The sequence below is a fragment of the Carcharhinus amblyrhynchos genome, chromosome 15 (assembly GCF_965287045.1).
Source record: "Carcharhinus amblyrhynchos chromosome 15, sCarAmb.v2.hapA, whole genome shotgun sequence".
In the NCBI taxonomy this organism is placed as follows: Eukaryota; Metazoa; Chordata; class Chondrichthyes; order Carcharhiniformes; family Carcharhinidae; genus Carcharhinus; species Carcharhinus amblyrhynchos.
The window spans coordinates 20,067,494-20,084,005 of NC_137338.1; the positions used below are offsets into that span (position 1 = coordinate 20,067,494).

Genomic DNA, 16,512 nt, shown 5'->3' on the forward strand with positions numbered 1-16,512 from the left:
ATGCGGAGGCGGCTGTGGATCACAGTACTCGTCTCACGCCCGATTTTATCAAATTTTCTCGCCCAATCATAGGCCCAGTGTTTCACCAGGACCCCTAAAATCAAGGGTCTTACGACAGTCTTAGTTATCCGAATAGTTTTTGTACAAGCTTAGAATTTATCAGTGCAAAGATGCTAACAGGATTATTTTATAATTCAAAAACTGAAAAACTTCATGCAATTTTTGCCCAAAGCTTTCCATGACACATAACTTCAACTTAGTGTAACTACTGGAGTTATTGAAATTCCAGTATTTAACAGAAAAGTTTTCATTTATGGAACTTTTAAAAACTTTTTAAAATTCTGGGCCCTATTTTACCATTTTGACTCTAAGTGCTGGGCGGTCTTGAAACTGGGAGTGTTTCAGACCTGACTTTTACGCCCGTTCACAGGCGCCCCCATAGGCACTCTGCCTGAAAAAATATCGGTGATTCCGAATCGCACTGCACATGCCTGTGTACAGGGCTTAAAAAACCCGAAATCCTGCAGCTCTGATTGATGCCTCCAACTGCATATGCTCAGAAACAAATGATTGAATGCTGCTTCCTGCCACATTGCTCCCGGGCCAGATAATGCCTTCTCCTGGCCCCCACAGACTTTGCCCCACCCCCACAACATTATTGACCCTCCTATTGCAGCCCCCTTGCCCCTTTCCCCTCACTGATCACAGGCAGAGTGGCAGCAGGCCAGCCTTCACCCACCCCCACCAATCTCAAGCAGAGAGCTGTTGGTTGCTTGCCTCCTATCTCCTCAGTTTCTGGTGTGTCCAAATTGTACTTTTGTGGAGCATGTCTGTTTTTGCCCAGTCTGGATGGGTGAATGCGGTGGTAAATAGGGAAGTGCTGCTAAAGTTGAACATGCATTCCATTAAGTTAATTTAAATGCATGCATTTAAATGGTCGTCACACCATTTTCGAGCCTTGGTAAAAGGGGTACCAGCATTGAGGCGGGTGTGGATCGTGCTACTCGCTTCATGTCCAACTTTTTGTGCCAAAAATGGGCTCAGCGTGATGGTAAAATCGGGTCCTCTGAGGTTTACTTGAAGGGAAGTAAATCTCAAGGGAAAGAAAAATAATACAGGAAGGATATTGACCTGACCTGAGAGAAAAAAAATAATTACGGAAAATATTACATTAAAACACTAACCTGCTTTCCCTATGTTGATAAACTTGTGCATTTTACACCCCCTATTTAGCGAGAAGGATGCTCCAGTTGAGTGTTGCACATCAAGTCAAGCAAAACAGAAAATGTGAAATAAAGCTAGGTCTTGTAGATCAGACTACATCCATATGACTCCTTCCCTATTGAAAAACTGTTTCAATCTTTCTAAAAGAAAGATGCCTTCTACCAGTCCCCTCTGTTTCTCTCCATTTCAATGAGCCCGAATGTTGACATTGGTGTTCAGTGAAGTTTCTTTACATTCCTGCTCTTAGCTATACAAGAATTGTTATTGGTAACACACCATTGGAGATACAAATAAAAGCACTTTGATGTCACCTGCAGCTTATGTCAATACCATATTCCAAATCTATTAGCAATGAATATGAAACTTGTATTAGAACATTACAGCGCAGTACAGGCCCTTCAGCCCTCGAAGGCACCAACTTCTAAAAATCTAACACAGAAAGTCGCTTATTAAAATTGCTGCGATGAAAATATTAGGTATATGAATAAATACCTTTCATGTTATTACCACACTTACGGTACCATTCCTGATTACAGATAATTGCTTTGCTAAATTCAAGGGTTGCACTGTAGTCAGACTTCTCAGGGTATCCATTAAATTTATTATTCATAGAACATTACAGCGCAGTACAGGCCCTTCGACTCTCAATGTTGGCCGATCTATGAAACCAATCTTAACCCCATCTAACCTACACTATTCCAATATCATCCATATGTTTATCCAATGACCATTTAAATGCCCTTAATGTTGGCAAGCCCACTACTGTTGCAGGCACGGCATTCTGTGGCCTTACTACTCCCTGTGTAAAGAACCTACCTCTGACATCTGTCCTGTATCTATCACCCCTCAATTTAAAGCTATGTCCCCTCATGCTAGCCATCTCCATCCGAGGAAAAGGGCTCTCACTGTTCACCCTATCTAATCCTCTGATCATCTTATATGCCTCTATTAACCTTCTTCTCTCTAACGAAAACAGCCTCTAGTCCTTTCCTCATAAGGCTTTCCCACCATACCAGGCAACGTCCTGGTAAATCTCCTCTGCATCCTTTCCAGTGCTTCCAGATCCTTCCTGTAATGCAGCGACCAGAACTGTATGCAATACTCCAAGTGCGGCTGCACCAGAGGTTTGTGCAGTTGCAACATGACCTCATGGTTCTGAAACTCACTCGCTCTACCAATAAAAGCTAACACACCGTACGCCTTCTTTACAACCCTATCAACCTGGGTGCCAGCTTTCAGAGATTTGTGCACACGGATACCGAGATCTCTCTGTTCATCCACACTACCAAGTAACTTACCATTAGCCCAGTACTCTGTATTCCTGTTACTCCTTCCAAAGTGAATCACTTCACACTCTTCCACCTTAAACTCCATTTGCCACCTCACAGCCCAGCTCTGCAGCTTATCTATGTCCCTCTGTAATCTGCAACATCCTTCCGCACTGTCCACAACTCCACCGACTTTAGTGTCATCCGCAAATTTACTAACCCATCCTTCTACGCCCTCATCAAGATCATTTATAAAAATGACAAACAGCAGTGGCCCCAAAACAGATCCTCGCCGTACACCACTAGTAACTGAACTCCAGGATGAACATTTCCCATCAACCACCACCCTCTGTCTTCTCGCAGCTAGCCAATTTCTGATCCAAACCGCTAAATCACTCTCAATCCCCTGCCTCCGTATCTTCTACAATAGTTTACCAAGGCCAACCTTATCAAACGCTTTAGTGAAATCTATATAAATCATATCAACTGCTTTACTCTCATTGACCTCTTTGGTCACCTTCTCAAAGAACTCAACAAGGTTTGTGAGGCAGGACCTATCCTTCACAAAACCCTGTTGACTATCCCTAAACAAATTATTCCTTTCTAGATGTTTATAAATCCTATCTCTTATAATCCTTTCCAAAGCTTTGCCCGCAACAGAGGTAAGGCTCACTGGTCTATAATTACCAGGGTTGTCTCTACTCCCCTTTTTGAACAAGAGGACAATATTTGCTATCCTCCAGTCTTCTGTCACTATTCTTATAAACAATGACGACCTAAAGATCAAAGCCAAAGGCTCTGCAATCTCCTCCCTAGCCTCCCAGAGAATCCTAGGATAAATCCCATTCGGCTGAGGGGACATAGCTACATTCACACTTTCCAGAATTGCTAACACCTACTTCTTATGAACCTCAATTCCGTCTAGTTTAATAGCCTATTTCTCAGTATTCTCCTCGACAGTATTGTCTTTTTCCTGTGTGAATACTGATGAAAAATATTCATTTAGCATCTCTCCTATCTCTTCGGACTCCAACTTCCTTCTACTGTCCTTGACTGGCCCTAGTCTTACCCTCGTCAATCTTTTATTCCTGGCATACCTATAGAAAGCTTTAGAGTTTTTCTTGATCCTACCTGCCAAAGACTTCTCATGTCCTCTCCTGGCTTTTCTTAGCTCTCTCTTTAGGTCCTTCCTGGCTAACTTGTAACTCTCAAGCGTCCTAACTGAGCCTTCAATTAATTTGATGGACCAATACACAGCACAACATAATTTTGCCAGCAAAAGTTCAACTGTGCATTCAAAATATAAACAGTTATTTTAGGTGACATGGTGGCACAGTAGCAAGCCAGAGACCTAGATTCGATTCCCGGCTTGGGTGACTTTGTGGAGTTTGCACATTCTCCCCATGTCGGCATGGCTTTTCTCCGGGTGCTCCAGTTTCCTCCCACAATCTGAAAGACATCCAGATTAGGTGCATTGGCTATGCTAAATTCCCCCTTAGTGTATCCGAACAGGCGCCAAAGTATGGCAACCAGGGGATTTTCGCAGTAACTTCATTGCAGTGTTAATGTAAGCCTACTAATAAATCAACTTTAAACTTAAATTTTAATTCGGGCTATGAATGGACATTGCCACTTCTTTAGATAATTTTTGGTTTCAATCTTCACTGTCAGATAATCTGGTAAATCTTTTAATAAGACAATTTACAGGATTACAACAGCCCTTTAATTCAAAACCCTTTTGGTGTTAGATTTAATGGGAGTTAGAACTCCACAATGATGAGTGGCAGACTGCAGAGTGGAGAGGTGATTCAAAGTTAGAAAATCAAAACCCAGAGAATTTTAAAATTTTATGTACCACAGATGTTCACAATTTTAAATTTATTGGCTCTAGAGCAGGTTTCCCAAGGCTCAGAACACCAAAGCTATAATTAATTCAAAATAAGGATGCATGGCTGGAAACCCATTGAGACTCCTGCAATGCCTCCTTCGCCATCAGGCACTTAAATAGACATTGGGAGACTTCCATGGTTTCAAAGACCCTCAAGAAGTCTTGCTTCCTGAGAGCCACTGTGCCAATCAGAGTATAGCACCTGGCTGTTGCAGGTAGTGCTAGGAACACTGGCCAGCGGACACCCTACTCCCATTCCTGATGCCTCGAGAGGTAGGTATTGTCTGTCTTTGAATCTCCGTCCTTGGGAGCCTGCAAGCACTATAACAGGTTACCTTTTCAGGCTATCCATCAACTGTTCTGCCCAGGACTCAATCAGTGCAAAGATGTGAAGGTGGGGGGATTCCCCTCCACCACCATTCTACCCAATGAAGTAATTCCCGCCACCAAAATCTCCTCAGGGAAACGCATTACATTCTGCACTCTCACAGCTGAAGAGAGGCTGGATCCAGCAAGTGAATTTTTTTCTAGGGCCGTTCGTGAGCCAGGAGGAGCTGAATGCTTCCCCACAGTTGCTCAAGCTTCCCTTCCCTTCACCCCCACCCAGTGGTGATTGGTGGAGACACCTCCAACCCCTGCCATCCCCACTGATCCAAACTGTTGAATATTTTATCCCCTGGATCCCTAGCTGGTGATTTCTCTCAATCTTGCATCCATGATCACACCTCTAACCATGCATTCACTATCTTTCCCCAGCCAAACATCTGTCCTTGATCTTCCCCAACTGAGGCCTACTAGCTGAACTCCTCAATCTGTTTGGCTGCTTGCAGGTTATGGAGAAATCCTTTAGAGCCAAGGTCCTTCAGTTAAGTTCATCTTCACAGCCATATTACCTGCATTTCCAGGTTTTCCAGCAATGAACATCTCTGCCCAGCACTCATGGCTTCCCCATAATAATGGGACTGATATTTCCACTAGAAATCATTTAAAACAACTCTTCACAGATTAATGCAGATTATTTATTAATCTTGTTTGCTACAGAACGAACCCCTGATCAGTTTCATGGCAAGGAAGACATAAATAAATTCAAAGATAAAGGTAAGTGGAATGGAGGAAGCAGAGTTTAAAGTGCAGTCCATTTGTCATTGCAATTAACAGTCAGCCATAGATGTAATGAATAAATTTATGAATCTTCATTCTAATATGCAGTCTTGTCTGCCAGGAACGTGTCTTGGAAATTTCGCCATGTAATGCGGTAGACAGAGGGGAACCGGTGGATGTGGTGTTTTTAGATTTCCAAAAGGCATTTGATAAGGTACCTCATAAAAGGTTGCTACAAAAGGTTAGGGTGAACGAAGTTGGGGGTAAGGTGTTAGCGTGGATAGAGGATTGGCTGTCTAATAGGAAATAGAGAGTTGGTATCATGGGTGCTATTCTGGTTGGCAGTTGGTGATTAGTGAAGTGCCACAGGGATCGGTGCTGGGGCCTCAACTATTTACCATTTATATAGATGATCTGGAGGAGGGGGCTGAGTGTAGGGTGACGAAATTTGCTGATGATACGAAGATGAGTGGAAAAGCAAATTGCGTGGAGGGTGTGGAAAGTCTGCAGAGAGAACTGGATAGGCTGAGCGAGTGGGCAAGGACCTGGCAGATGCAGTATAATGTTAGCAAGTGTGAGGTTATCCACTTTGGCAGAAATAATAGTCGGAGGGATTATTATTTAAAAGGCGAAAAGCTGCAGCATGCTACAGTGCAGAGGGACCTGGGGGTCCTTGTGCACGAGTCGCAAAAACCCAGTCTGCAGGTGATCAAGAAGGTAAATGGAATGTTGGCCTTAATAGCGAGGGGGATAGATTATAAAAGTAGGGAGGTCTTGCTGCAACTGTACAGGGTACTGGTGAGGCCACAGCTGGAGTACTGTGTGCAGTTTTGGTCGCCGCACTTGCGCAAGGATATATTGGCCTTGGAGGGAGTGCAGAGGAGGTTCACTAGGCTGATACTGGAGATGAGGGGGTTGGCCTATGAAGAGAGGCTAAATAGACTGGGTCTGTACTCATTGGAGTTTAGAAGGATGAGGGGGGATCTTATAGAGACGTATAAGATAATGAAGGGGATGGATAGGGTAGAGGTAGAGAAATTCTTCCTGCTTAGAAAGGATAGCAGGACTAGAGGGCACAGCCTCAAGATAAGGGGGGTCAGTTTAGATCGGAGTTGAGGAGGAACTTCTTCACTCAAGGGGTGGTGAATCTCTGGAATTCTCTGCCCATTGATGTGGTGGAGGCTACCTCGCTGAATATATTTAAGTCACGGGTAGATTGGTTTCTGATAGACAGGGGAATTAAGGGTTATGGGGAGAAAGCGGGAAAGTGGAACTGATCCACTTCAGATCAGCCATGATCTTATTGAATGGTGGGACAGGCTCGAACGGCTAGATGGCCTACTCCTGCTCCTATTTCTTATGCTCTTATATTTTTATGTTCTTAATGTTATATTCATTCATATAAATGGACCGAAGGCTACGAGGAGAAGAATAAGTCCAAATTTCCACTAAGCATCCCTGCTGAGATAGTGTAATACTGAAATTATCATCAATATGGTATCCCCAAGCAAAACCTGTAAGTGTAGACAGTTTCAGAAATGGAAATGAAACTATTCCTGCAGAGCAAAGCTGCAGTTCCATGACTGGGATTTAGTCAAGGAGAAAGAATAACATTTCATCTGACCTCAACAATATATAAAGTGTCAAGAAGCACTTAATATTGTTAATTTGAGCAGAATAGGAATGTCCCATTGTGCAGTTCATCTCTCAGAAAGACAAAAAAAAGTAATTTCATTCTAAATTTAAACAGGAGTGTTAGCATGAATTACTTAAAGATAAAGAAATGAAAAAACTTTCATGATAATTGACGCATGTTGTTAGGATTTTGCCCTTTGCTTTTAAGTCTTGGGACAATCGCAGCTCCATTCTTAAATGATAAGCATGAGACCTGATACTCTAATCTCAGATATTGGGCAGAATTTACTCAGTGTTGAACGGCTGAGGAAGCAATAGATTTTCTCAGCTGTTTTTTTCAGCGAGATAAGCGATGCGAATTACGGGCCATAATGTGAATCTCGCCTGCAGGGACAGGGGTAGAGTCCCAGCTCACTTGTGAGGCTGGCTAGTGGGTTCTATGGACACCATTGCACAGACACCTGGATCTCCCATTGTGTACACAATATACTGGGAGATCTGTCATCCCCTCCCACCCTCACAGACATTGCCTCCCACCAAGGACATCGTCACTTCCTCCATCACCGCCACCGCGCCCTCCCTCTGCAATCACCACTGCCCCACCTCAGATCGTCAGCTCTCAATCACCTTCCCGATTGCCGCCCCCAACTCATAATCATCACCACCACCCCCTGACTGCCAGCCCCACCAATCAGCGCCTTCCTCTGCTGGGTTCTCTGCTTCCTTCCCCTCCTACAGACCTCATCCCCTCGCTAGCCCCCATCAGGCTCCACCCCTGTTAGGCCCTGTCGCTCTCAGGCCCTGCACCCTCAGATTCCACCCAGTCAGGCCCTGCCCCAATCAGGCTCTGCCCCTTGCCACTGTCTGGGTGCCAGGCTGGCAGTACCAGGGTACCAAGTTGGCAGCTCCAGGATACCAGGCTGGCACTGCCCCATTGGCAAGGCACAGCCCATCCCCCACCTCCCAGGGGGCTTCAGTGGCCTTCAGTCCCACATCTGGTCCTGTTGGTGTTGACTATCTGTGGTCTCACTGGTGAAGACCTTGCTTGTTGAGGGGACTGAGGTAAGTGAGCCTGGACCACTGTGTCCCGGGCTCTCTGTAACATGTTAAACATGTCATTAATATTTAAGTCAGCCTAGTGCCCTTTCTGGGCTCAAGGCTGATTTCACTGGTGAAAAGGGGCTGGCAAGAACAAGAGAGGCAAGAAACTGGACACAAATTTGATTTTTCACCTCTCGCCCCATCTTATTGTTTCACCACACTGATGGATTCGCATGGCAAGCCAACAAAAATGCAGTCATCAACTTTTCAAAGCTGTGCAATTTTCTAACATTAGTTGGTTCATGTCACTGCTTACTAATGAATACTAAACTGATTTTAAAGCTACTGACATTCAACAATAACATTGATGCTTTTGTAATTTCTTATCGTATTTCTGTGTTACTTTACAGGGACTTCAAATACTGTTACTAAGCCATCATTGCAACGTGGCAAGGTAATTAAACGAAAGCAGAAGTCAGAGATGAAACCATTAACAACAAAAGGTAATATTCTGTCCTTGATTTCTGTACTCTGATAAATATCCCAAAATATAGCAGATATAGAAAAAAACAGTGATTATCAATCATGTCTTATCTTTCTAAACTTGGCTTTGATAAAATTCAAAAGTTCAGAAGAACTGTTTAATGGAGCGATAGTGGTTCACTTTCCAATTTGCCTCTTTACACTATTTAAGAACGCTTCCCACTTTGTATGGTCCTGCCCTCACTTTCATTCTTGCGGCCCCTCCAATGATGTCACACGCCTCCCACAATGACATTTGTATTTCAAATGCACAATAGTTATTGGTCTTATTTTAGCCAATGTTTACCCCTGGTGTGAACAAATTATGCTAGAAAATTAAAAAAGAATTCAGCACATGCTCTGGATGATGGTTTCTAAAAAAGAAATGTCATTGATTGAACACATCTCATTTCATTGGACAGTAAATGCTAGGTGAAAATGACATTATGGTCCCACAGAAAGTGCAGCCTGCAAGCGGTTTTGAATTAATCCTTTCAGTATTTCTCTGCTGACCGGATATTTTCTGATCTTTCAGCACAGTTACATGGTCAACAGTGATAATATTATAGGAGTCAGTCTGATGTATCGCCAGGGAACACGGAAACAATAGGCATCCAATGACTTACTCAGCTTGCCCAGAAAGTAACGAGATTTGCACAAAGAGCCCTCTCGGAGTAATATATAATCAGCTAATTCTTTCCTCTGCAACACAAACAATAATCCCTGAGAAATACAATGAAGAGAGCTGAGGAATAACAAAATGCTGCTTGGTTTCTATCCTCACACTAATGTGTACTTTAGCATTACAAGTCGATGTAAACTTAAAATAATGTTTAATTACTTGCAAATACAATAAAAGGACAAGCTCTTGGGAACTTTCAAATCAAACCTCTTTCTATTATCAACATCAAGCCATGAAAATTGCATAGCCACCCCACTACCTCTCTTTGTTTAATCACCTTATTACTTGGACGACAGCATTGTTGGCTCAGAGTTTATCCTTGTATTTAAAAAAACATTTAATCCAGAACTTGATGTAGTGCTTGTATGTATTTTAGACCATAATCAACTGAACTTTTGTGGACACTCTTAGCCACTCAACACTCTAAAACTTTCCTCCTCCTCCACCCTCCCACACCTCTCCCCCAACACACACACACACATTCAAACTCTCCCTCACACACTCAATCCCTGTCAACCTCTCTTCCTCGCTCACGTACATACATACTCCGTCACACTCACAGACTCCTCAGTCTCAGTCACTTGCACCCATGCACACATATTCCCTCAGATAAAAGCAAAATACTGCAGATCTGAAATAAAAACAGAAAATACTGGAATATTGAGTAAATTTGACAGCATCTGTGGAGACAGAATAGAGCCAACATTTCGAGTCTCGAATACCCTTCTTCGGACCTCTGACAAAGGGTCATCCAGACTCAAAACACTGGTTCTATACTCTCTCCACAGATGCTGTGACGTGGAGATGCCGGCATTGGACTGGGATGGGCACAGCAAGAAGTCTCACAACACCAGGTTAAAGTCCAACAGGTTTATTTGATAGCACAAGCTTTTGGAGTGCTGCCCCTTCATCAGGTGAGTGACTCCGAAAGCTTGTGTTACCAAATAAACCTGTTGGATTTTAACCTGGTATTGCAAGACTTCTTACTGTGTCCACAGATGCTGTCAGACTTGCTGAGATTTTCCAACATTTTCTGTTTTGTGACACATATTCCCTCCAACATACACACACTCAAGCATACATGCACGCACACACTCCTCTCAATCTCTAGTCCTTTCTCACACACAACTCAACCAGTCACTCACACACTTCTCAACCTCTATCCCTTACTGTTTTTATTGTAAAATCTTATGGACATTTCTCAGACTGTTTGAAACACAAGACAATTATCCTTAACTAAGTGTAAATGCCTCGTCCTCAGTTTTCACATAGGTTTCTGACAAGCAGTGATACAGGTGGCTAAGCACTAGATTGGATACATTTCTGTTTAAAATAACACCCAGCACCATGCTTAATAAAATGCAAAATAGAAACAAATGAAAGACAGAACTGGGAATGCAACACAATAGCGGTTACATTCTTAGTAGAAATGTCATGGATACATTGACACGTAGCTCTCAAATTGTGAATAAACGTTTTTATTTTAGCAGAAGAAGCTCATCTGCCATTTTTCTCCTCACAAGCTCTTATTTCAATCAGATATTAATAAGAAACAAACATGAAAATTTAATTTAACATTATGGACAATTCAGTAAATATCTATAGTTAGAGTATGACTTTCAAATGGCATGACTCATCTATTACAAACTTTGCTTGATTACTTTTGATCAAATCCTCTGTTTCTGCTACACATTAAAATAACCAAGTTTAGAACAAATGCCTGCTGTTGCTTGAAACTGAAGGTAGTGACTCCAGGCAGCAATCTGGAAATACTGACACAGCATCCTGGAATCAAGCTGTAAATAATAATATATTCTCTGATAACAAACTTGAAATGACACATTATCCCTGGATAATTTCAAAGCATTGGCGCATTCTCTGGGGCAGCAATAGCTAAATAATGAAAAAAAAACTCCAGGATATATTCTCTGGGGGAAAAAATCTCTTGAGGCTGGCACATTGTCTGAGGACATTCTCTAAATACTGACACAGTACACTGGGGAAAACATATAAATACTAAAAAAAACTCCATGTAGAAATCTCTAAATACTGATACATTCTTCTGAAAACAACCTGTAAGTACTGATGTATTCCACAGGGAGATTTTTCTATCGAGTGACACATCTCTGGGCAACAATCTCTGAGCGTTGACAAATTCTCTTGTTAAGAGGCTCAAAGTTCTTGAGTATTTCCTCAGCAAAAATTCTCTATAAACTGCTAAATACTCCGGATTGCATTCTTGAAATACTTCTGGAAACAATCTTTAACTGTTGACACATTCTCCAGGGGAATAAAAACTCTAAATTCTGATAAATTATCGCAGGACAACCTCTTCTACACGTTGACACATTCTCCAGGAATAATTTCCAAACACTGACACACTCTGCTATGAACAATATGTAAATACTGACACATTCTTTGAAAAATTAATTCTAAGGTCCAACTCATTCTTAGAGGAACAACCTGAAAATACTGACACATTCAGCTGGAACAAGCTATTTGAACGAAGAAAGTAATAACCCCCCCACCGCACGCTCACAAGGTTCTCAGACTTGTTGAAAGCCACTATCCTAGATTGCCGTAAGGTCCCGGCTCCAGGGGCAAAGGAATGCCCTGATGCTCTAGCCTTGATTCTTGGGGAACTTGGAGGTAGATTTCGGTGCCGGGCACAATTTGACTGCAAGACCCTGGGCAGTAAGAGCAAACACACATTTACTAACATGCCATCTGGAGAATGGGCTCCTCGTTTGCCAGTGAGCTTTTCAACCAACAGCCCACTGTCATCAACCTGTTTGAGCTCACATGGCAGGCTGTTTACTCCGGGCATGTTGAGAGCCTGCAGGGTGCCATGCGGGGCATGCTATGCCCACTCTCACTCTGAGACTTCTTTGTCTTGAGGCTTTACTCAGTAGAATTTCATAATGTTGTTGTGCCTGCCGCACAGTCTGTTTTAATCCTTATACGGTGGACAAATAACTGTGAGTAGACAACCTGTTAGTGCAACCAATATTTATTTAAGACACACAATCAATAATCACCCACCCAACCAACAATAAGTTATCTTTGCAGAAAACATGAGAGTTCAAGTCCATTACAAGACCCTGATTTAATTTTGCATGACTGGCAAGTACCCAAGCAGATATTGGCCTTGATCTGTGCACTGGTCTCGGTCGTCTTCTGCGTTATCTGGTCCTTTAGTCTGGTCTGGCATTCTGGCCCTGATCTTCCTTCCTTCTCGGGTTTGGTTGCTGTCCTCATGCTGGTCGTCGCTGGCGATGGTCACCGGTGTTGTAGCTCGTCCGTGGGGTCAGAGAGAGAGAGAGAGAGATTCTTGGTTGTGCAGCACCCTTTATATCCCATTGGGTTTCGCGCTTCTTTTGGCCATTGCCAATCAATCCATCAGGACTTGATCACCCTGATCGACAAAGTCCAATCGGGTGCTGCCATACCAGGGTCTGGATGTATCCCCAGCGGCCATGTCTGCTGCTGCTGGGGACACATAGGGTTCACACTTCCCTCCCAAATAAGGGGTTATGGCACTCTTATGTCTGGTAAACAAAACAATTTGACTAGAAAGTCTCTTTTGTCCTGGAGATGACCCATATTCTGTGCATTCACTCGTCTGGGTTGCAGCCTGTTTATCTCTGTTGTTTTAGTTCTTGCCCAGTTGTCCCAGAGTGCTTTACAAATTGCCATTTTAGATTGCCCATTTGGCCAGAATATTCTCTCATTTTTTTACACAAAGCCCAATCTAAAGGATTGCTTTAGATTTCAACAGAAATACCACGATTGATATTTAAAATCACCATGAAAAGAACATGGTGATTTTAAATGCTGAATGAGCATAAAGCATAAGTGATTTGTGCCAGTATTTTGGGTGTACTCCCAGACACAATTGTACGGTACTTAGAACAAAAAGAGCCCAGATGTGATTCTTGGCAGCAGAGGAAGTGGGGGAACCTATTCAAGTCAGAAAGCTGGCTGTTGAGCTGTAGAGGCAAATCTCCTGGCAAACTGTGTACAGTGTGTATACAGTGCACTGGAAAATCTGTCACTCCCCCAATCCCCCAGTCCTGTTTCTCCCCCGACAATCACACCCCTGGGCATCATCCCCACCCCCCCTCCACTGATCACCGCCCTGGTCGATCACCACTCCCTGCCCCAATCACTACGCTGGCTGGTCCTACCCATTGATGGGGACCATACTTGATCCTTACCAGAGAGGACCTTAATCGGCAAGGGGGCAAGTACAAATGAGCCCAGCTGATAGCATCCAGGACTCACTAATGACAGTTAAGTCAGCCACTGAATATTAAAATCAGCTTCACACCCTTTATTTTCAGGCAAAAGAATAAAATATAAGATTAACTGCAAGAGAAACAATCAATTCCCGATATTAGAGTATAACATTCAATCAAGGCAGGATATCATTTGTATAATATGCATACTGCTAAATTAAATCAAGTATTTTTCAGTTAGGATTCATTTATGGGCTAATATTGATTGTCATTGCAAACAGTTTTCAAAGCAAAGTGTTGATACATTGTAATGGTTATGCTGTTATTTTATTGAGAGAAATTCTTCTCAATTTTCTTGCCAAATTTATCTGCCTATTCCCTCCCCCTATGTTCCTGAAGGCCTTAAATGTTTTCTGGGATGAAGTTTGACGGATACCATTTGTCCACTGGTGTCCCCAAATGATCATTAGGCACGAGGCATGATCGATATTGTGAGGATAATTATTCATGGGAGATATTAGAGTTGAGCCATAATCTGTCCCAGCTACATTCTTATCTAACTGTTAGATAGCAACCAGGATTTGGATCTCTAGACAATTTTACTTTTCCTAATCCAGATTAGTTGATACCACTTGTAGTAATTATACTATTATTCCAGCTCCAGGCAATGCATTCAGCTCAGACTAGGGACCAAATCCATGACCTTTGTGGGTTCCTAATTTAGCCAATTTAGCAAACAAGGCTCCCTCCATTCATCACTATCCAATTTTTGGAAAGGGGCCTTAAACTGTGATTACGTCCTTTATTTACACTTGTAAGGGTCTGAACACTTGTCTTAGGTGAATGCTTGGGAGTCACAAGAAGTTACTCAGTATTGGCTCAGATGTTATTCAGTTCTATTTTGGGTGTGGGATGTTGGTCCTCAAAACTAGTGTTCATTGTACCCTTGCTGAAAAACAACAGTAGCTATCTGGTCAGACTGTTGTATATATGTGATGTGTAGATATTTGTACACATATTAAATTAGTATTTGAATTTACTCAATATTTTTTGTTTATTAATTTGATTAGTTCATATAGTATGCCTTGTATAAACTGCATTAAATGTAGTGATGTATTCATACTTTCATGAAGTACAATGTGACTATGTATATTCTAGCTGCTAATAAATTCTATTATCATGTAAATATAATATCTATAGCATGGAATTCAGTGATACTCTGTGAAACATATGTCATGTAGCTGATAGATTACTTCTGGAATTTATTTTGCTGTCATGAAGTTTTTGGGACAGCATTGTATCTATCAAAAACCTTTTGCTATTAAGGCATTTTATATCTACAAGCAGTTGTTCCTACTTTGCTCCTAAAATTTGGTGGATGTTGTTCTAGTTTCTTCTAATGCCATGAGTGGGCTGATCAAATTCTTGATGCCAGGCTTCCATCAAAATAATGGAGGTGGTCTGGGGTAGTTGGGAGGATTGGCTGGAGTGGGGGTGGGGTAAAGGGAGAGCAATGGGAGGAGGTGGTGGGGGGGTGAGTGGTGAGGGGCTGTTATTCGGCCTGAATGGAACATCAGGGCAAGCTCCACAAACTTCAGGGTCAGTTTAATTTTAAGGAAGTAGCTATTTTTAATAATGTGATCTATTATAAATTACAGAATCGAAGCTGCCATCTTCAGTCAGTCCATCTTTCCCATCAAAACCTGTGCCTAAATCTGATCCAGCAGGCAAGTTCATAAGCTATTTTTAAATAGTTAACAGAGCTATGAATATTTTCCATCAGGATCTTTATTCAAAGTGCAGGTACTGTTGACCTATGGACATGGATTCAAATGTAATTCTTAAGAATCTCTTCCATATAATTGGAATTGCTTCAATTCATAATATAAGCATTTTAATTTACTGTAACTTGACTTTATGCCTGGAATTTTACTGCCCCATCTGCCACAGGAATCAGAGCAGGCGAGGGGCGGACAATGGGAATGTTCGTTGACCGCAGGCAGGATTTCACAGTTTCAGGATGAGTGAGGCCATAAAATCCCACCCATTATGACTTTAGAATGTAAACTGTAAAGAAGTTTAAATGAATGATTTTTCTCATGGATAAAAGCTTAGAAAATTTACAGGAACATATTTGTAAGCACAAACCTCTACAACATATCGATAGTTTTCTCATTTACCTCTTTTCAGTAGTTATGACTTATTTTACAACTTATTTTGAACTCTTTAATATATACAATACAAAACCTTTGATACTCTATTAACCTTTGGCTGTGTAGCATGGCGTTCATACAGATGATTATGTGGTTACACTTGGAGCTTGCCGAACAAGATCAGAAGTTGTCTCTACATGAAGTTTATTAACCTGCCAGAGACTTAGAATTTATGGTATTATTTGAGTGAACTGATGTCGTTCAACACATTGACTGTGAATGTTAAAAGGAAGAATGGTTTGGCTGCAGCTTTTCGGTAAACACATGGCAAATTATGCTTGCATGAAGTGTACAGTACAGCCAACACCCAACACTACTTGGCAGAAAGTATTTTCTGTTTCTTAATTGTTATGAAATGTATCTATCTTTTATCTTTGTTCTTGCAATGTCACCACAAATAGCTAACAAAGAAAATGTTCTGTAAATTTTTCTCTGCAGTTTTATTTTCCCATGTGCTTTGCGGAACTTTTTTTTGGAAACAGATTCTTTAACCAGTCCACCAGTCATGTGTGCATGAAGTTTGTTTTCTGTCAATCATCAGCAAGCCTTTGTTAGGTATATTGTTTGGTTATAACTTTGCCCACTCACTGAGGAAAAAAAGACAGGTATTGCTATCTTGTAATGATCTGTATCTCCCTATGTAATATTGCATGGCTTTACACAGTGACATGGTGTGTATGCGATGTGGATTTATTTTTTG

At 41.9% G+C, this 16,512-nt stretch overlaps 1 protein-coding gene across 32 annotated transcripts in view; it reads left to right on the plus strand.

The window, feature by feature from the left end:
* abi3bpa (ABI family, member 3 (NESH) binding protein a) overlaps positions 1-16,512 on the plus strand; it is a 343,447-nt gene that overhangs the window by 138,079 nt on the left and 188,856 nt on the right. For all 32 annotated transcript variants that reach the window (XM_080203511.1, XM_080203521.1, XM_080203530.1 and 29 more), the window contains 3 exons: positions 5,422-5,478; positions 8,568-8,660; positions 15,258-15,326. In XM_080203511.1, coding sequence (XP_080059637.1) covers positions 5,422-5,478; positions 8,568-8,660; positions 15,258-15,326 — 219 coding nt within the window. The remainder of the gene's footprint in view (positions 1-5,421; positions 5,479-8,567; positions 8,661-15,257; positions 15,327-16,512) is intronic.